Source organism: Acanthopagrus latus, chromosome 2 (genome assembly GCF_904848185.1).
Source record: "Acanthopagrus latus isolate v.2019 chromosome 2, fAcaLat1.1, whole genome shotgun sequence".
NCBI lineage: Eukaryota > Metazoa > Chordata > Actinopteri > Spariformes > Sparidae > Acanthopagrus > Acanthopagrus latus.
In genome coordinates this window covers 11,588,982-11,610,856 of record NC_051040.1, presented here as the reverse complement: position 1 = coordinate 11,610,856, position 21,875 = coordinate 11,588,982, and the positions used below count along the sequence as shown (strand labels likewise).

General features: G+C 39.8%; 3 protein-coding genes and 2 long non-coding RNA genes across 5 annotated transcripts; 4 read left to right on the top strand and 1 right to left on the bottom strand.

The window, feature by feature from the left end:
- Positions 1-384: 384 nt before the first annotated feature.
- Positions 385-4,407, top strand: LOC119008573 (extracellular calcium-sensing receptor-like). Its single transcript, XM_037079031.1, has 6 exons — positions 385-431; positions 649-946; positions 1,101-1,895; positions 2,046-2,273; positions 2,461-2,584; positions 3,494-4,407. Exons 1-6 carry the CDS (start codon positions 400-402, stop codon positions 4,405-4,407), a joined length of 2,391 nt encoding a protein of 796 aa, XP_036934926.1. The 5' UTR covers positions 385-399.
- Positions 4,408-5,957: 1,550 nt separating this feature from the next.
- On the top strand, positions 5,958-9,724 carry LOC119008566 (extracellular calcium-sensing receptor-like). Its single transcript, XM_037079023.1, has 6 exons — positions 5,958-6,025; positions 6,269-6,566; positions 6,720-7,514; positions 7,675-7,902; positions 8,065-8,188; positions 8,817-9,724. The coding sequence occupies exons 1-6, from the start codon at positions 5,973-5,975 to the stop codon at positions 9,722-9,724; spliced, it is 2,406 nt and encodes an 801-aa protein (XP_036934918.1). The 5' UTR covers positions 5,958-5,972.
- Positions 9,725-11,003: 1,279 nt separating this feature from the next.
- LOC119006757 lies at positions 11,004-12,620 on the top strand. The gene is made up of 2 exons (XR_005070881.1): positions 11,004-11,116; positions 11,791-12,620. It is a non-coding gene; the product is annotated as an uncharacterized LOC119006757 (long non-coding RNA).
- Positions 12,251-12,917, bottom strand: LOC119006752. The gene is made up of 3 exons (XR_005070878.1): positions 12,815-12,917; positions 12,622-12,681; positions 12,251-12,363 (listed from the first exon to the last, which is right to left on the bottom strand). It is a non-coding gene; the product is annotated as an uncharacterized LOC119006752 (long non-coding RNA).
- Positions 12,918-15,822: 2,905 nt separating this feature from the next.
- Positions 15,823-21,490, top strand: LOC119008561 (extracellular calcium-sensing receptor-like). The gene is made up of 6 exons (XM_037079010.1): positions 15,823-16,016; positions 16,211-16,502; positions 16,671-17,456; positions 17,621-17,848; positions 17,980-18,103; positions 20,577-21,490. The coding sequence occupies exons 1-6, from the start codon at positions 15,832-15,834 to the stop codon at positions 21,488-21,490; spliced, it is 2,529 nt and encodes an 842-aa protein (XP_036934905.1). The 5' UTR covers positions 15,823-15,831.
- The last annotated feature ends 385 nt before the right edge of the window (positions 21,491-21,875 follow it).

The window sequence follows — 21,875 nt, the reverse complement described above, 5'->3', positions numbered from 1 at the left end:
GCAAAAAAAAAAAAAAAAAAAGAAAACTGTGTAAGGCCATCTCCCTCCTCTTAATTGACCTTGTATGTCCCCAGAGATAAAACATCTCTGTTCCATTCTGTTTTATGCTGCTCCAAAATGTATAAATGTCAGAGCCACTCCATAACTTACATTATGGTTTGTGTGAGGTCACCCAGTGGTTAACTTTTCTTAGAAAGTATGACGCACACAAGGAGTCTGTCAAAGAAGGGTTGGGTACTCTTACAGCTTTTGTTGGTTGCATCTGTCTCTCAGGCTGAGGAGCCAGTCTGTAGGCGAAGATCAGATCCAGAGAACCCACAGCTATCTAAAGATGGGGACATTCTGTTGGGGGGGATGTTTTTTTTCCATAGCAAATGGGATGACAGAATAGATACCTATATGCATAAACCACTGCCGCTGCAATGCACAAGGTAAATAATACGGCAGGAATATATTTAGATTTAAAATATCTAAGAAGAAGGGATTGCAGATAGAAAAGGTACAAAATGGTTATCAAACTGAGGATTAACATATCCATTACTGTGTGTGTTAATACAATGAGAATGCTTTCATTTACTGTGATCTTGTTTCTCTTTCAAGAACAAATTGTTAAAAAAAATGTTTTTCTTCATGATTGTCTGCATCAAGTTTCAATTTAAGAGGGATCCAGTATACCCAGGCTATGCTCTTAGCCATAGAAGAGATTAATAACAGCACTGATCTATTGCCTGGCATCTCTCTGGGATATAAGATCTATGATATCTGTGGCTCCATTTCAAGAGGGGTGGGGGTCACACTGGCCTTGACTAATGGTAATGAAGAGATATCTTCAGCCTCTGATGGAGCATGTGCCAGACCTGGCCAAGTGCAGGCCATTGTGGGTGTAGGTCATTCCACTCCTTCCATGGCTATCTCGACTGTTATTGGACCCTTTAATATCCCACTGGTGGGTAAGTCAGTGAAAGTTAAATTTTGTGAGTGTATTCTTCTAGTTGATCATAGCAAAAGGAGATTTAATATTATGAGTTGTGTCAGTATTTTATGTATCTATTTTATATTATCGATATGTTTATCGTGGGATATCTTTTATTGTCTTTTAGATCAGCCACTACGCTACTTGTGCTTGTCTCAGTGATAAAACCAAGTACCCATCATTCCTCAGAACAATACCCAGTGACTACTACCAGAGTAGAGCCTTGGCCCACTTGGTCAGGTACTTTGGTTGGACTTGGGTTGGAGCTATTAGATCAAACAATGATTATGGCAATAATGGCATGGCCATATTTACAGAAACCGCCCAGCAGCTGGGCATTTGTCTAGAGTACTCTGTATCTTTCGATAAGACAGATCCACCAGACAAAATAAAAAAGATAGTTGACATTATTAAAACTTCCACTTCCAAAGTGATTGTCACTTTCCTCGCTCACATGGATATAGACATCCTTATACATGAGCTGTCTCTCCACAACTTGACTGGGTATCAGTGGGTAGGCACTGAGAGCTGGATCTTTGATTTCCAAACTGCGAGCATGGATAGGCATCATATTCTGGATGGTGCCATTGGCCTGTCCATCCCCAGTGCACATGTCAGTGGCATGAGAGAGTTTATTTTGGATGTAAAGCCGCTCAATTCCTCTAAAAATGAATTGTTCGTAGAGTTCTGGGAGACATTGTTTGACTGTAAGTTTATGCTGTCAAGGTCCTCAGCAGGGAATCAGAGAGAATGTACTGGACATGAAGATGTGACTGGAGCGCAAAACACATTTACTGATATGTCACTCATGCCTATCTTTTACAATGTTTATAAAGGAGTGTATGCTGTGGCCCATGCACTTCATAATATTCTCAACTGTAATAAAACATGTAACAACAAGGTGAAGCTGGAGCCACTGACGGTGAGTTGAACACCAAAGTCCCAATTTCTACATTCAGTCATGTCAACAAAGAAAATGGTTTAAATGGGTCCAGTCTGTCTGTCATTCTCTTAAAAAAGAAGAACCACACAATATTTAGCAGCTGATCTACACTGATGCATGTCTTCTTAGATTTTACAGCGCATAAGAAAGATTCGGTTCACAACAAAGGAGGGAGATGAAGTTTACTTCACTGAGAATGGAGACCCAGCAGCAAAGTATGAAATTATAAACTGGCAGCCAACAGAAAATGGTATTGTGGACTTTGTCACAGTTGGAGTTCATGATACATCTTTACCTGCAGATAAACAGCTGAATCTGCTAAATAAGCCTCTCATTTGGGCACGTAATTCACTACAGGTAAGATACCATGTGACTACTGTAAATGTTTTTGTTGATCTGATCAATTGTCGTAATAATTATCAATTGATTCAACTGGATAGATAATGTTTTGTTCTGCTGTATCTCAAATAACAGTTCTTGCTTTTAAAAACAAAGTCAAAGTGATTGTCCACACATTTTTCTCATTGTCTTTTTGTTTATGCAGGTGCCTTCATCAGTTTGCAGTGAGAAATGTCCCCCAGGAAGTCGAAAGGTTCTCCAGAAAGGAAAGCCTGTCTGCTGCTATGACTGTTTAAGATGTGCAGAGGGAGAAATAAGCAACATTACAGGTTTAGTAACATTACAAAAAGTTGTCATGTTGACATGCAAATGTTAACAAATGTTACTGTTTTCTTATTTCAAAAGCACTGGGGGATACATAATAACTGTGTAGTTGTTTTTTTTTTTTTTTTTTCAAACAAACTGAAAATCCCTATCATTGCATTTAAAGTTAATGCATAAGATATCCTAAACATATATTCAAACATGTGTCTGAAATGAACTATATACATGTATGCACAATCTTGGAAATCTAAATCAAGGTTAAAGCCCCAATATGAAACTATTATATAAATTAAGTATACTTAAATTTACTTCAATTTTAATTGTTTAAAGAGAATTCAGAAAATCCTAAGCAAGAGTGACAAGCATTTCCCTTCAAATCCAGTCATTTTGGCAGATCTTTGTTAAAGCCTAGGCTGTCTTATCAGGTCAAGGACACAATTCAGGGGCTTCAGTGTACTTGACTTCTGTCATAGCTGCCAGTTTCTTTAACAATCTATAGGTCTCAGGGTCTGTAGATGACTAGGCCATGTGTTTTACATATTCTTAACCATTTTGTTATCTCTCCTAGTCAGGCTTGCTGGCAGTCCTGAGATGCCAATTGAAGGGTTGGTCTCTGCATCTTTCAGGGCCTTTATTGATTTTCTTTGGGTCACTCTTGTTTGCAGACAGCACCCTCTACTCATAGCTATAGTTACCCCATACGGAATATATAATGAAGTGGTAGTCTTGAAACAATAGGGAATAGGGATACAATAGGGAGTGAATAGACAATGTTTTCAGTGTCTTCAAACTGTCAGTGATTCCATTTATTGGATAGTAATCATGTGGTGTCTGTCTTGTATGGACAAAAAAGATGCATCATAGAGACAAATGTCATTAGCAAGTCTAACACCTTCTTTGAAATCATTTTTCAGATTCCATCTCCTGTGTGCGATGCCACCCTGAGTTCTGGTCAAATGAGAGAAGAGATGCCTGCGTAAAGAAGGAGGCAGAGTTTCTGTCATATGAGGAGATTATGGGAGCACTGCTCACTGCAGCCTCTCTATTTGGAACATGCATGACTTTTGTTGTGGCGTTCATTTTCTTCAGATACAGACAGACTCCTGTTGTCAGGGCCAACAACTCTGAGCTGAGCTTCCTGCTGCTCTTCTCTTTGACTCTGTGTTTCCTGTGTTCTCTAACCTTCATCGGCCGGCCCTCTGAGTGGTCCTGCATGCTTCGACACACAGCATTCGGCATCACCTTTGTCCTCTGTATCTCTTGTGTTCTGGGGAAAACAATAGTGGTGTTAATGGCCTTCAGGGCCACACTCCCAGGTAGTGATGTGATGAAATGGTTTGGGCCTACACAGCAGAAACTCAGTGTTCTGGGTTTCACTCTTGTACAAGTTATCATATGTATCTTCTGGTTAACAATTTCTCCTCCCTTTCCTTTTAAGAATTTTAAGACTTTCAAGAACAAAATCATCTTAGAGTGTGCTCTGGGCTCAGCTGTAGGCTTTTGGGCTGTACTTGGGTACATTGGACTTCTGGCCATGTTATGTTTTAGTCTTGCTTTTCTGGCTCGGAAACTACCAGATAATTTCAATGAAGCCAAATTTATCACATTCAGCATGCTGATATTCTGTGCAGTATGGATCACTTTTATCCCAGCGTATGTCAGCTCTCCTGGGAAGTTCAGTGTAGCTGTGGAGATATTTGCTATTCTGGCTTCAAGTTTTGGACTGCTCATTTGTATTTTTATTCCAAAATGTTACATTATCTTACTGAAACCAGAGAAGAATACAAAAAAGAATATGATGGGGAAAGGAGCACCAAAGTCTACCTGAATGCTTTAAAACAAAGGCACACACTTAGTGGCCTCTTCATTGGGTACAACTTTCTAATCATGGGTAGGTCTCCATGTTTCCTTTGGACAGCTTGAATATTTGTGACATGTTTTTAACAAGTACTCCAAAGTTCCATTGAAATTCTGGTCCATGTTGGCATGTTCGTCAGCTCTACTTTCATCCAGAAATCAGGTTTGGCCAGGCTAAGCAATGTTTGTCCAGTTTTCTACTGTCTATTTTAGGTGAGCATGTAAACTCTAGATCCTGTTGTGCATGAATTTCCCAGCAGATTAGGAGCAACTGAGATACTCAAGCCACCCTAAACAATCATCACTTTGATCAGATTTCATCTACATCCTGGTGATTGGTCAGAATAACATCTTAACTCCTTAACCATGTCTGCCTACCTTTATGCATTCTGTTTCTGCCACATGACTCTTTAGATTAGATATTTGCATCAATGAACCGATGTACTGTTGAAACTAAAAAGTGGCCATTGGGAGCAAGATTTACTCAGAACTTTGTACATCAGACTGGCAAGGAGACATCTATCTTCATTTTATTAAACTGTGCACCTCTACAATTCTACACTGTATTTAATGGTATTTGTAACATGACAGAATTTAATACAATATAATAAAGAATCATATCACCGTACCATCATACCGATGTACAGACATTTCACAAATACTAATACAGTTGTAATGAAATGAAATTCTGTATCATGACATGAAAGGGATTGAGCAGACATCAGGTAATCTTCAGATTCATTGGCAAAACCAGGCTGTGAAAATGTACAGCTCTCAAATGGTATATAGCAATAGGCCTAGTCAACAACTGTCCTGTGTCAGAAACCAGGGAATTGATTGGCTTGCTATGTTCATTTTAATTTATTTTCTAAACTGAAAACCTTAGATGGAGAAGCCATCAGAGCAGCACTCAAAAAAACGAGACCAAATTAATACGTTCTCCACTCTATTGGTTGTAGATCATCCAGATAGGCTGTTTTGTATTTGAGGTTCTCACGTTGACCTTAATATCTCATGAAATCTACTGGACTACGTATTCCCTCTTTTTCCATCTCTAGATTATTTGGTAATCTTTCAGTTTTTTTCATGAATAACATAAGTGTACTGTTGGCTCTAAAATAATGTTTTCAATTATCCCACTATTATTAAATAGGCTAGAATAAAAAAAAATGGCTCTGGCCCAAGACTGTCAGGCCATCTCCCTCCTCTCAATCCACCTGGTGTGTCCGCAGAGATATAACATCACTGTTCCATTCTGTTTTGTACTTCTCTAAAATGTATAAATATCAGAGGCAACATTTTGATTTACATTATGGTTCATGTGAGGCAGCAAGTAGTCCAGCTCTCTTAGACATTATGACGTCCACACATGGGTGGTCAGAGAAGGGTTGGGCACTTTGTCATCTGTTGCTGGTGGCATCTGTTGCTCAGGCTGGGGAGCTGCCATGCAGAAGGAGAGGGGATCCAGAAAATCCACAGCTATCAAAGGATGGTGACATCATGTTGGGGGGTATTTTCTCTTTCCACAACACGTGGATGGACAGACAGGATACATACATGCACAAACCACTGCCACTGCACTGCATCAGGTAAATTATACTGTAAAAATTATATTTAGATTTCAAACATGTGAAAGCATAAGAGTATTTAAAACAGGTATAACAGGGGATAACTATGTATTTAAATGAGATGTGATTGTTTTCTGTTTATTAATACCATCAAATGTTTTTTTTCGTTTTTTTTTTTTTTTTTTTTTTAATAAATTCTGCTATTGTTTCATTCAAAAGTCAAATTGCCTGCAATTCCAACTAAATCAATTGTTCCACATGAAGCTTAAATTTCAGAGGGTTCCAGTTTGCCCAGGCTATGCTCTTTGCCTTAGAGGAGATTAATAACAGCACAGACCTACTGCCAGGCATCTCTCTGGGATATAAGATCCATGATGCCTGTGCCTCCATTGCCAGAGGTGTCACAGTTGCACTGGCCCTGGCGAATGGTAATGAGGAAGTATTTGCACCCTCCGTGGGAGAATGTACCAGACCTGCCCAAGTGCAGGCCATTATGGGAGAGACTTTTTCATCTCCTTCTATGGCTATATCTACTGTTATTGGACCTTTTTATATCCCACTGGTGGGTATTGGTTGGAATCAAATAATATTTGTGGAAATTGATTATTATTCTGCCAGATGGTTACAGCAAAACAGGTTTTAAAATACTAGTATTGTGCTGTTTAAATGTTTTGTATCTTATCATGGGATTTCTTTTTTTTTTTTTTGCTTTTAGATCAGCCACTTTGCTACTTGTGCTTGTCTCAGTGATAAAACCAAGTACCCATCATTTCTCAGAACAATACCCAGTGACTACTACCAGAGCAGAGCCCTGGCACAGTTGGTCAAGTACTTTGGTTGGACTTGGGTCGGAGCTATTAGAACCAATGATGATTATGGTAATAACGGCATGGCCACATTCATAGAGACTGCCCAGCAGCTGGGTATCTGTCTGGAGTACTCTGTATCTGTTTTTAGAACAGATCCACCAGACAAAATACGACAGATTGTTGACATTATCAAGGCTTCCACTTCCAAAGTGATTGTCACTTTCCTCTCCCCCACGGATTTGTATGTGATAATACAGGAGTTATCTCTGCAAAACATGACTGGGTTCCAGTGGGTAGGCAATGAAGGCTGGATCTTTGATTTCCATACTGCAGCCATGGATGGACATCACATTCTGGATGGTGCCATTGGCCTGTCCATCCCCAAAGCACATGTCAGTGGCATGAGAGAGTTCATTTTGGATGTGAAGCCACTCAATTCATCTAGTAATAAACTGTTTACAGAGTTTTGGGAGAAATTGTTTGACTGCAAGTTCAATCTGTCAGAGTCCTCAGACGGGAATCATAAAGAATGTACTGGGCATGAAGATGTGACTGCAGTCCAAAACAGCTTCACTGATATGTCACTAATGCCTATCTTTAACAATATCTATAAAGGAGTGTATGCTGTGGCCCATGCACTTCATAATATTCTGAGATGTAATAAAACATGTAACAAAAATGTGCAGCTAGATCCATTTCAGGTGAGCTGAATACAGACACTTCAATCAGTCTTTACATTTAATCACATCAACAACCAAAACAATTGTTTATATTTTCTAAAAACTAAATTTGGGGTGCAGAGACACTAGACCTACACAATATTTGTTGGATAATGATATATATTTATTCAAATCTGCTTAGATTTTGCAGCACATAAGAAAGATTCGGTTCACAACAAAGGAAGGAGATGAAGTTTACTTCACTGAGAATGGAGATCCAGCAGCAAAGTATGAAATTATAAACTGGCAGCCAACAGAAAATGGAATTGTGGACTTTGTCACAGTCGGGCTTTATGATGCGTCTTTACCTGCAGACAATCAGATGAAACTGCAAAATAAGCCTTTAATTTGGGCTCAGAACTCACACAAGGCAAGTTATCTGCTGACATTGATTCTATAGTCATTATTTTGGTATCATAATTTCATTCATATATCATAATTCAAATTTATAATTAATGTTTGCAATAAAAACTTGTTGTCAAAGTGAATTCACATACATTTTTTGTTTTTAATTGCCACTTTGCCCACACAGGTGCCTCTGTCAGTTTGCAGTGAGAAATGTCCCCCAGGAACTCGCAAGATTCTCCAAAAAGGAAAACCTGTCTGCTGCTATGACTGTTTACAATGTGCAGAGGGAGAAATCAGTAACACTACAGGTTTAGTCATAATAAATGCAGGCATCCAATTCATAAGTGTATACTTTAAAAAATGTACTTTTAATCTTTTAATATTGGATCATAGATGGTGAAATCATGAAATCCCTTACCATTGTTAATGTTACTAATGTTCTTAGACAAAATAAGTGTTCCCGCACGTACTTTTTCACAAACTGGTGAAACCTCCCCTTTGAATGATGACAAACAATTTTTTATGACTACCCTTTCATATCCAATCATGACACAATCACCTTTTTAACAGTCAACCAGCTTACAAATGGAATGTGCTGCCTAGGAGTTTTGTACATTGCTACATTGTGCATTCATCAACCTTCCCAGTCTTTTGTTAACTATTTTGAAACAAATCATTCACTTCAAATTCAGAAATAGCATATATTTTCTCAAATATATGAAATGGATGAGGTGAAACATTATATACAGTACATTATCTTTGATCTGATTTCAGTTCAGTATGTATTGAAGAGAATTAGCAAATTGTTGCATCTAACACTAAGATTTACAGCACACTGCCATAACTTTTATGGAAAGGAGTAATTACATAGGCACAGGACAAGTCAAATGTAATGAGCAAATCCTACACATTTTCAACTTCTGTGTTATTTTTCAGATTCCATCACCTGTGTGCGATGCCACCCTGAGTTCTGGTCAACTGAAAGAAGAAATGCCTGTGTAAAGAAGGAGGCAGAGTTTCTCTCATATGAAGAGATTATGGGAGCACTGCTCACTGCAGCTTCTCTCTTTGGAACATGCATGACTGCTGTTGTGGCGTTCATTTTCTTCAGAAATAGGCACACTCCTATTGTCAGGGCCAACAACTCTGAGCTGAGCTTCCTGCTGCTCTTCTCCTTGACTCTGTGTTTCCTGTGTTCTCTGACCTTCATCGGCCGGCCCTCTGAGTGGTCCTGCATGCTGCGACACACAGCATTTGGCATCACCTTTGTCCTCTGTATCTCTTGTGTTCTGGGGAAAACAATAGTGGTGTTAATGGCCTTCAGGGCCACACTCCCAGGTAGTGATGTGATGAAATGGTTTGGGCCTGCTCAGCAGAAACTTACTGTTCTTGGCTTCACTCTTATACAAGTTATCATATGTGTCCTCTGGTTAACAATTTCTCCTCCTTTTCCCTTTAAGAATTTTAAGGAATTCAAGGACAAAATCATCTTAGAGTGTGCTTTGGGCTCAGCTGTCGGCTTTTGGGCTGTACTTGGGTACATAGGACTTCTGGCCATGTTGTGTTTTATACTTGCTTTTCTGGCTCGGAAACTGCCTGATAATTTCAATGAAGCCAAATTTATCACCTTTAGCATGCTGATATTCTGTGCAGTATGGATCACTTTTATCCCAGCGTATGTCAGCTCTCCTGGAAAGTTCAGTGTTGCTGTGGAGATATTTGCTATTCTGGCTTCAAGTTTTGGACTGCTCATTTGTATTTTTGTTCCAAAATGTTACATTATCTTACTGAAACCACAGAAGAATACAAAAAAGAGCATGATGTGGAGAGGGGCACCCAAATAATTCAGAAAGCTCAAAATGATATAGTGGCACATTTTTGTTACTATTATTACTATAATATTTTACAGAATAGTTTAGTAACCAGACTTCATTTCATTGATGACTTGCATTGTACCACACTGACAGAATGTAAAACAAAGTATTATATATTCCTATTAACCGATACATATAATTCAATGAAAAAATGCAACCCCAATTTCTTACGTAATCACCAACTGTTATGTTTTTTGGATTGTCATCAAAGAATGAAGTTGACATTTTCACCTATGGCCTAATTTTAATAATGAGAACTCGCCCCTTGCTGTCATATCCCAACATTAGCTGTATAGCTGATCGACTCAATCTGAACCTGAGGCTGTTTCTTTTGGTTTTGCTAATGAGGACAGAAACTCCCTACAACTGCAAAGCTCAGAACAACTAGCTGAACTGGCTCAGGATGATGACGTTGCTATTCAGGCGATCTTTGTTTTCATCCAGAGCACCCATCCCAGAAGTATGGAAATGTAAAACATATACATATTGTTGAATTTATATATTTTAGTTTTACGTACTAGCCCATCTGTGGACTGATCACCTGAAGTGGAGTGAAATTGGGTTGGGGGCAGTGTGTGATGGGGAATGGGTGAGGGCAGTGACCTGGGTGGTACCTCTTGGTAAGTGACATGTGGTGGAGGGAGGAAGAGCCAGAACTGGTGCAGGGGGTAGAGAGGTACCAACTAGAAATAGGTTCCCTCATCTCTTTTTTCACAGAAACCAAACTCCTGAAGAGGGGCTGGATACTCCTTTTTGGGAGTTGCCCAGGGTTAGAGGTACTGGGCGAGTGAGGGGACACTCACAAGACCCCAGCTGGGCACCACAATCTTGGAGTGCTGCCAGAGCAATGGCAAGGTCACCTTTATGTGACTGAATTTGCTTAGGGGAAAGCTGTGACTGTCATTTGTACTTTTGCACTGAATGGAACCTCTGAATATCCAACTATCTGGGAGACCTTGGCTGGGTGGCATTGTGGAAGGGGTGCTGTCTCAGCACTGTTCTCTAATTGGCCAGAGCAAACACCAAGTCTGAATAAAGACCGTCCGTAAGTGTACATGGTACCAGGCTCCCCAAGGCCAAAGGCAGATGACTTAGCAGTCATGTCACCAGAACTGTGGCTAGATGTCTTGGACACTTGAGTAAAGACAGGAGCTGAGTGCCTTTCCCTTTAAATGCTAATGAGTTACTGAGTACTTTGCCCAAAGACGGTATTTGCACCACCCACCTCTTCCTGCCTCGCGGATGACGTGAGGATGGCATCGTGTGACCATGGCAATGGGTGTTTTTGTGGGAGAAGCCGGAGTCCGACTCAGAACAAGAAGAAAGTCAGCAGCCAGGAATGAACATGGATGTTTCTCAGTGGTTAGTAGTTAAGTTTGTTACTTTTGTGTTACTGCATAGACTAACAAAAGTTTTACAGGCTTACTGGCTGTCTCCCCCATGTTGCAACAGATAACAACTCCCTGCTCCCGCCTTGAGTGTTTACATAATACAGCTTAGCAAAACCTCGGCAAGTGTTTACAGGTGTTCTGTTGCAGTAAAGTGAATGCAATTTAGCAATTGCCATTACTATAGAAAAGCGTAACCCTGTTTTGTTTATTTTTTTAAATTTACCTTTATGTAGCCAGGTAAGTCGATCGACAACCTGCTCTTATTTGCAATGATGACTTGTACTAAGCTACTGCCAGCAATTTTCAACAACTGTGGTTTTCAATAAGCCACAGTTGTCTCCCATCACCTCTCTACCAGCAGTATTGTTTTTGTAACCGGTTACAACAGTTTATACACTTGAATTATATTACAAAAGAAACAACACAACATGATTGATTAGCTGTCATAGTTTCCAATGAATAATACAAATTCTGCTTAAAAGCAGGTGTTCCTGTGGCAATTGTAAACAAATGCCTACAGAATCTGAGAATATCTGCTGTATGGAAATGCCATAATTAAGTGTGAACACTGGGCAAACATGGCTGTCATTTTGCAGTCTCTTTTCTCTAATCTATTGTCACTCACTTACCTTTCACAATTTCTAGGTTACATGAAGACTACAGCAGCTTCCTGAGCCACTGTCATGCATGGTGGACCATCCCGGCCTAGAACCTGTCTGCCTGAATGTATTTTCGCTGCAGAATGCACTGAACATTAATCGGGCAGACTATGGACCTTTACGTCTGAGGGGACTAGTGTAGTAAGCTCTTAGTCCATACATACATCGCAAAAATGTTATGATGAAAAGTACATAACTGCTTCCTCTATCTTACATTGCTAATAGTTTACTGTATTTTACTTGCTGACATGAAAATCTAATTGCCATAGATGTGAACACTGAGTGCTGGCTTTATGTTGAATTGTGTCCAGCCAACATAGCCTACAGAAGCTTTGTAAGCTGGCGCTGGGGCGGAGAGTGAAAGTTGTGCTGCCTGTCTGCGTGGTGCTGAGGATTTGTGCAAAGTTCCTGAACCTTGACACATAACTGGCTATAATGTCCAGCTTGTCGGATCATACTGAGCCGAGAGGTCTTCAGGGATTATGAGTTTCAGCACCTTGTTCACATATGGGTCAGGGTCATGGAAATCCTCGAAGATCAGGTCCAACAGTGCATCAGTCTGCAGTGCAATAAACAAAACATAATGTTTACAGGAAATTGCACTAGAACCAAAAAGCCTTGTGTTGCAGTGTAACGTTTCTCTTATTTCTCCTAATTACTTCTTATTTATACATTCCGCTTATTATTTATTTTGAAAACCATCTTAGAATAATTCTGATTTTATTTGTTAGTGTTTATTTTCAACCTTTTGTGTTATGCCTGTGTGTCCATGCTTATTTTAATATGTGGGGCTTAAATAAAAGATTGTAAAACTTACGGAATGTCGCCTCTTCACTGGTTTGCCTCTGCACTCTCCCTTCCTGGACTTTGGAAAGCTCTGTTTGAAAAGCATTCTCATTGTAATGCAGTGCAGCCAGGTAGAGTCTTGAACAGTCAAAATACAATCAAACATGAAAACAATTGCAAGAAATGGGCAAATGTTCTCAACAAGTTATCACAGTTTAATTTACCTGCACAGCATTCCCAGATATGGATAGGAGTTAAACATGGCAGCACTGTCACAGTATAAATTCAAGCACTAAAGGCAGCAACAGCTCCTTGTTAAACTTGATCAAAAGCAATTTGCAATCTAGAACACTACAACCCTTTACTTCTCTAATGTGAATGAAGAGTTCTAGAAGAGAGTTGTGTACCAACAGTGCGTCTCTGAGGTGGCTCAGTCTGGCAGCCAATGTTTCTTGTAGTGCTAGCAGGTAACTGTAATGATGTACTGGCCTATATAAGAAAGTGACATCAACTTTATCTGACATCTATAGCTATTCCAACAGCTACATAAAGCATAAAAAAGGATCGCTCAGAAATAAACTTCAGGAAAGGAAACTCATTACACAGAATGGTTGGCTTGGAGTGTAAATTGTGCTGTGCCAAACACTTTGTTTTGCCCTGGGCTTCACTGGCATATTCCAGTTTAGGAAACATTTCCAAATGCATTATTTCACAAAATCCCGAAAACTTATCCCGGCGGAGGGTGTGTTTATGTACTGCTTGACCGACTGGGTCTCTGGGTTTGCAAGTGGAGACCGTGCTGATTGCTAACTAGAAGCTAGCGGTTAGTGTTAGCTTGTACTGTGTGGAAAACACTGCTTGGTTAGTTTGTTTAAAATTGAGAAACAAACACAGTTAAATACTTGTTCATTCTGACATTTCCCTAGGACATGCATTAAATCATTTGCAAGATCAGAAACGTACAACACAGAACGAGTCTGCTGTATCACTGACTTGTGGTGTGGTCAGAGAAGCTAGCGGTTAGCTGCCAGACTTACCTCGTTCTCAAAACACACACTACATCACGCACAAGTTCACTAATATACAAAAGAAACACACAGCTGATTATTTGTATACTTACATGTCCTTCATCTGCAGGTATTTGATGTAAAGTTGGAAGTGCCCCACCATTGAGAAAAAGTCTCCCGACTAGTCCTGCCTTGTCCCATCAAGTTTTATCTGTTAACACACCTGAACTGTTGTCTTTGCCTGAGGAAACACTGGAGAGTTTTGCCCTGGTTGATGCAAGGACACTTGGTCGAGTACTCTCCCAAGTAAACGCAACAACCTGCCTTTTACATCCAGTTCCCACATCACTCTTAAAATCGTTTTCTGGATTCTTTGAGGAACAGTTTTTAAACATCATGAACTGCTCTCTTCAGATGGATGTCTTAAGATGGTGGTGGTGAAGCCACTTCTTAAGAAGAGCAACTTAGACCCCAACATTTTTAATAACAAATTGTATCCAACTTACCGTTAACATTTTAGAAAAACTGTTTTTTTTTAACCAAGTTAATGATTTTTTTTTAACAGAAATAACATGTTAGAGAAACATCAGTCTGGTTTTACAGGAAACCACAATACCGAGACAGCACTTTTAAAGATTTTAAACAACATCAGATGGAATTTAGATAACAAAAAGCTCACAGTGTTGGTTCTACTGGATCTAAGCGCCACTTTTGATACAGTAGAGATTTACACTTTATTAAACAGACTCAGCCATCTGGTCTGCCTCTCTGGTTCTGTCCTCAACTGGTTTTGTTCCTTTATCGCAGACTAATGCTTTTATGTAAGTATGAATACGTGTTCCACAGGAACCCATGAAATTGGATGTGGGGTTCCCCAAGTGTCAATTTTAGGTCCACTTCTTTTTAATCTTTACATGTTTCCTCTTTTGGATGTCATCAGGAGACACGGCATCGGCTTCCATAGTTATGCCACCTTTGCGGCCCAGTGTGCACGGCCCCAAAGGTGGCGCTTTCTCAATCCTCAATGCCTTGCCATGTCTCCCCATTGCCAGTAGTAAGAGTGTACAGGTGTGTGTGTGTGTGTGTGTGTGTGTGTGTATGTGCCTGTATGTAGTTATGGAGGGTGGGAGGGAAGGGCTTTCTTTATTATTGTTCTATCCTTCTTGTGTAAAGCACTTTGTGCTGCACACTTGTGTATGGAAAGTGCTCTATAAATAAAGTTGATTTGATTTGATTTGACTGTATTTAATTTCTCATTGTTTATGGCCCTATCTCATTGATTCATTCGATGCACTCTTTATGTACAAAATAAACTTTTGTATGATCTTAATGTAGAGCAAAATTAAAGTATTTAATGTTTAAATATCATTTGTTTCCGTTTTTTAATGTGCCCCTCTGATTTAACACTGGCCCCACCCTGCCCCAATTTGTCTAGAACTGCCATTGGAGAGCACTATTTTAGACTATGCATTACAGACCGTCTGAATAGGGCCCATAAAGTTTGGAACTAATTACTGAACATATGAGAGCATTTCTAAGCTAAAGAATGAATGGAGATCAAAGCAGAACTGAAAGGAGGTCTGTAATTCATCAGATAGACATTAACATTTCTCAAACCAATGCTGGTAGTGCTCTTTGTCTGCTTGGAGTGGAAATAAGTACATACTCACAAGTAATTGTGATGATACAATAGTAAAATACATTTTACAATGTGACTTTTTTTTATTTTTAAAGTGCATAACTTGTTGCACTCCACCTGAATGTTCCCAAAAACAAAATGAAATATTTAATGCATTTTTAAAAAATACTCTTATGTTGCGGGCATTGCAGTCAGCGCTTTAAGTCTTTTTTTCACTTTAACCTTGCAATCACTTTTTTATATTTGAATTGCACCTATAAAATCAAGTATAAACTGTACTTGCTTAATGTAAAAAAATTAGTGAGAAGGAGAGATCTTTGGAGAATTTTATTACAATTCTGTTTTGTTTGTGTGTGTGTGTGTGTGTGTGTGTGTGTGTGTGTGTGTGTGTGTGTGTGTGTGTGTGTGTGTGCGTGCATGTGTGTGTGTGCGTCTGTTTTTTCTTTTTTTTTTCTTTTTCAGTCCCAAAATGTATAAGTACTTGTGAGAACCTTTGATTTACACTTAGGTATATGTGATGCAACCCAGTGGTGTGACTTTCTCAGAAGTGATGATGTCCACCCAGACGCAAGAGAAGGGTTGGGCACTCTTACACATGTTATTGGTTGCATCTTTTTCTCAGGCTGTGGAGGTGAGGTGTAGGCACAGAGGGGATCCAGAGAACCCTCTGCTATCCAAGGATGGGAATATTATGTTGGGGGGAGTCTTCAACTTTCACAGCAAGTGGAACGACAGAATGGAAAACTACACGCACAAACCAAAGCCACTGCATTGCACCAGGTATTTTTTTTTTTCAACCAATGTAAATATCAAGTGACTGCTATATAATAAGTGTAGATATAATATTCCAAAATACAAAAAATGAGATTTAAAGTGGTAAATGTTCCTTGTGTGTCTTAAATCCCAGAAATGCTTTCATTTTGTTTCAAGTTTAACGTGGTTGATAGTAAATATGCATGACTGTCTGCATTTAGCTTGAATTTCAGAGGGTTCCAGTATGCCCAGGCTATGCTCTTTGCCATAGAGGAAATTAATAACAGCACAGACCTATTACCTGGCATCTCTCTGGGTTATAAGTTTTATGATGGTTGTGGCTCCATTGCCAGAGGTGTGAGGGTTGCGCTGGCCTCTGTTACTGGTAATGCAATTACATTTGCACCCTCTGCATGTAACAGAGATGCCCAAATACAGGCAATCATGGTAGGGACCTCATCCTCTCCTTGCATGGCAATAGCCACAGTCCTTGGACCCTTTTACATTTCACTGGTGGGTAAAATTGCCAAAAATTAAAGTGTACAAATCAGATTATTACTGTGTACTTCATCCAGTAAGTCACAGAACAGGCTACTGTTCTTGTTTTTTTTAAAGAAACAATTGTAGGCTGCAGTGTAAATGTGTTATCTTATATATCATATTATTTATTTTGTCTTTTAGATCGGCCATATTGCAAGTTGTGCTTGTCTCAGTGATAAAACCAAGTACCCATCATTCCTCAGAACAATACCCAGTGACTACTACCAGAGCAGAGCCATGGCCCATTTAGTGAAGTACTTTGGTTGGACTTGGGTTGGAGCTATTAGAACAAATGATGATTATGGTAATAATGGCATGGCCATATTTACAGAAACTGCCCAGCAGCTGGGTATCTGTGTGGAGTACTCTGTGGCTGTCTTTAGAACAGATCCACTGCATAAAATACAAAAAATAGTTGACATTATCAAGGCCTCCACATCCAAAGTGATTGTCACTTTCCTCTCGCTCACGGATTTGTACATGATACTACAGGAGTTGTCTAACCACAACTTGACTGGATACCAATGGGTAGGGAGTGAGAGCTGGATCTCTGATTCCCAAACTGCAACCCGGGATAAGCATCACATTCTGGATGGTGCCATAGGCCTGTCGATCCCAAAAGTAAATGTCAGTGGCATGAGAGAGTTCATGTTGGATGTTAAGCCACTCAATTCATCTAGTCATGAATTGTTTGCAGAGTTTTGGGAGAAATTATTTAGCTGTAAGTTCAAGTCAGCCACAGGGAATCAGAGAGAATGTACTGGACATGAAGATCTAAGTCGAGTCCAAAACACATATACTGATATGTCACTCATGTCTTTGTTTTACAATGTCTATAAAGGAGTGTATGCAATGGCCCATGCACTTCATAAGATCCTGATGTGTAATAAAACATGTAACAGCAAGGTGCAGCTAGATCCATTTATGGTGAGTTGAAAGCCAAAATTTTGATTATAGTTAAGCAGAAAAATAAATAAAAACAAAATAAATAAATAACCTTTATTCTAAGAAAAGTAAATAGTTGGAGTCAATCTATCTCAGTGTTGAGACATTTGTCAGATGATGACCTACATTTATATGCATCTTCTTAGATTTTACATCACATAAGGAAGATTCAGTTCAAAACAAAGGCAGGAGATGAGGTCTATTTCAATGAGAATGGAGACCCAGCAGGAAAGTATGAAATTATAAACTGGCAACCAAGAGAAAATGGCATTGTGGACTTTGTCTCAGTTGGTCTTCATGATACATCTTTACCTGCAGACAAACAGCTGAATCTGCAAAGTAAGCCTTTAATTTGGGCACGCAACTCACCACAGGTAATTGTTACCATATCATAATTTTTGATTTCAATATGTTGAATTAATAATGGATTCTTACAAAACAACATCTTATCATAGTTAATACCCATGTGTTTTTTTTCCTCCTCATTTCCTATTTGTTCATGCAGGTGCCTTTGTCAGTTTGCAGTGAAAAATGTCCCCCAGGAACTCGTAAGGTTCTGCAGAAAGGAAAGCCTGTCTGCTGCTATGACTGTTTAAGGTGTGCAGAGGGAGAAATCAGCAACATCACAGGTGTGGTAAATTTCATTCTTGAGGAAACACAATTGTGCATGTCACCACACTCATGTGCATTGTTTTTCATTAACTGAAGAGCATTTTAAAACTCACATATTTTCCCAGGGATCTTGAGATGGTCATGCATTATTTAAATTAAAGGTCCCATATTATACTGTTTTTCATCAATTTCATACAGCTGTCAGCTGTTCAACAACACTGTATTTGATATGCATTGCCCCAAACCCATCGGTGGTCCTGAATTTTAGCTGTCTAAAAGTCGCTCTACTGAGAGTGGGCTGTTTCTGTGCCTGCACCTTTTAATGCTAATGAGCTCCTCTCAGGGAGGGGATGCCGCTTGTTCTAGCGGTAGCATCTCTGAGGTTTTATTCTGGATGTATCACTATAGCTCGCAAAGATGCTTTCATTCAACCATGCCAGTTTGACCCAGAAGGAGAGACTCCTGAAAAAATACAGACTGTGGTTGCAGCAGGGCGTTTCAGAATGGTTAGTGTGTCTGAATAATGTTAGTTTGTTCGTATGTATTTTTACAGTTACTACCATGTAGCTAATGGCTAACAGCTGGCGAAAGCTGTTTTTGTCTCCAACACAGTCTCCAAACTCTTGGACACTGTTCGCATCGTCTCTGTCTCCAGTCTGCACGTTTCCTGTCACGACCCGGCCCTAGGCAGGACAAACACGATGATGTATGGGTAGAATAAGAAATGAACAGATTTATTCACCAAAAGAATATCTCAACAAAACATAATCAACCAAAAGAACACAAAGGAAACACGAGGAGCTGCGACGGAGCTGCGCCCAGCTCTCCCGCTGGAACAGAGTGAGGCAAAAGAGGGAGGAAGGGGGAGGAGTGCCACACTCTTGTGGCCTTCACCTGGGGACTGGCCAGGCCCACACAGGTGACAAAGCACCACCCATCAGCGACCTGCAGACAGACACACTGAGACAAACACACACAGACATCCAACAAGCACTACCGGCAGGAGGCAGTCACATTCCAGACTTTTTACTGCGTCAAGCAAGCTCCCTCGTAATATTATTAACATTAACTTCGCTTCAAACGGCATTGCACAGCGGACTGAAGCGGAGCTAACTAGTTAGCCACTTTCCAGCTGAGTTCACCATACTTGTAGGCAACTGTAAATACTATCAAAACGCGGCGACACTTACCTGTGGCTCGAGTGCAGTTGGGTCCGGTGTCGGTGGGACTGATCCTTTTACGAGGGTCAGTGTCGAGGCAAAGCAAGCTTTGTACCCTCATTACTGAAGCAGTCCGATGTGAAGTGGTCAGCAGACATACAAGCTAACATGAACCGTAGCCAGCACGTTGTCATTAAAAAATGAAACACAACCACTATCTCTTCTGCTGTTCTGCAGCTGGGAGAGAATGTAGGCACTTACGTTGATTGTCACAACCAACAACAGAGCAATTTGCGTAACCAACACTGATCGACGACATTGCAAAACACTGCTATCTTACACACTGAACTGTGTGGATGAACGCCCCCCTCTCAGATATCTCCTATCACCACGCAGAAGAGGCTTGTCTATGTAAATTATCCCTTTCGTTACATAACGAAGGGGGTTGAATCTGAACAGCCTGTAGGAGCCCCATTTTACCAGTGGGTGGGCTGCAGAGACCATGCAGGACATGCTTGTTTTCCTCACTCTGGGAGATGGCAGGCTCAGGGAGGACCAGTTTATATGTATAGAGACGAGAGAAAACGTTTCTCATAATATGGGACCTTTAAGCTTTGTTCAATTGTTGACTATTTGTATTCAGATTAAGCCATCAAACAATCTCAAACCCTCTGCTGGTACAAAATGCAGTTGCTCATTTTTTAACAAGAATAGAAATAAAGATTAAATCACCCTTGTCCTAGCTGCACTTGGTTATCGGCCAGCTTAAGAATTAAGTTTAAGATTTTTCTGATTACTTTTATAACCTTTAACACATTATGGTTTTGCTTCAGGTTTGATTGATAAATTGTTGCTCTATGAGCCAGAACACAGACTCAGATCCTTAGGCAGGGTTCTGCTGGTGATTCCAGCCCCAGGAGTTAGGGAAAACAACCTTTTATAGCAGGGCATTTTTGCACCCTGCCTAAAGGTCAGAATACTGCAGAAACAACATTTTTTTCAAATCACTTATCAAAACTTTTATTAATTCTTCTTATGTTTAAATTCCCACATGTCTTATCTGTTGTATACATATTGTTATTTTATCATTACAGTGAGTTATTTTTTCTACTTTATTTCTAATGTATTTGCCTTGGTTCTTAAATGTGTTTTGATTCTCTTTCTTCCATGTAAAGCATATTCTTTTGTATTGAAAAAAAATGTATTGTACAATTACTCATAAACGATCTGGTACTCACGCATTGTCTATAGGTATAGGAAAGATGCAATACATGCACAAAGCACGACAAATGTACAATCCAAACAATCCAAACTCTATATTAATTTTCAGACTCCATCACCTGTGTGCAATGCCACCCTGAGTTCTGGTCAAATGAGAGAAGAGATGCTTGTGTAAAGAAGGAGGCAGAGTTCCTCTCATATGAAGAGATTATGGGAGCACTGCTCACTGCAGCTTCTCTCTTTGGAACATGCATGACTGCTGTTGTGGCGTTCATTTTCTTCAGATACAGACAGACTCCTGTTGTCAGGGCCAACAACTCTGAGCTGAGCTTCCTGCTGCTCTTCTCTTTGACTCTGTGTTTCCTGTGTTCTCTGACCTTCATCGGCCGGCCCTCTGAGTGGTCCTGCATGCTGCGACACACAGCATTCGGCATCACCTTTGTCCTCTGTATCTCTTGTGTTCTGGGGAAAACAATAGTGGTGTTAATGGCCTTCAGGGCCACACTCCCAGGTAGTGATGTGATGAAATGGTTTGGGCCTGCACAGCAGAAACTCAGTGTTCTGGGTTTCACTCTTATACAAGTTATCATATGTATCCTCTGGTTAACAATTTCTCCTCCTTTTCCCTTTAAGAATTTTAAAACATTCAAGGACAAAATCATCTTAGAGTGTGCTCTGGGCTCAGCTGTAGGCTTTTGGGCTGTACTTGGGTACATAGGACTTCTGGCCATGTTATGTTTCATTCTTGCTTTTCTGGCTCGGAAACTGCCTGATAATTTCAATGAAGCCAAATTTATCACCTTTAGCATGCTGATATTCTGTGCAGTATGGGTCACTTTTATCCCAGCGTATGTCAGCTCTCCTGGGAAGTTCAGTGTTGCTGTGGAGATATTTGCTATTCTGGCTTCAAGTTTTGGACTGCTCATTTGTATTTTTATTCCAAAATGTTATATTATCTTATTGAAACCAGAGAAGAATACAAAAAAGAACATGATGGGGAAGGGAGCACCAAAATCATCCTGAATACTTGACAAGGTGGCAAAGACTTTGTAGAATTTTTCCAATCATTTTTTTGCCATTGCATATTGAAATAACAGCATACAACACAATGTCATACACAATCATGTCAACAACATAAAACACATAAAAAGATTCTTCAATATGAATAAATCACATTATCAAATATAAAATGCAAAATATGTTAATTAGATACAATTTTACCCCTTCTACCAATTAATAACACAGAGACCACACTTACTGCTACCAACATGGACCTACGATCTTTTAGTTGTATAACACAGGCTGTAATTTGTTGAACAGTTTTCTTGTGATGTCATTAATAAACCTTGGCTAAAGTCTAATAAGGCACTAACAAGGTTTTGAACGGCAACAAATTACCCTGTAATGA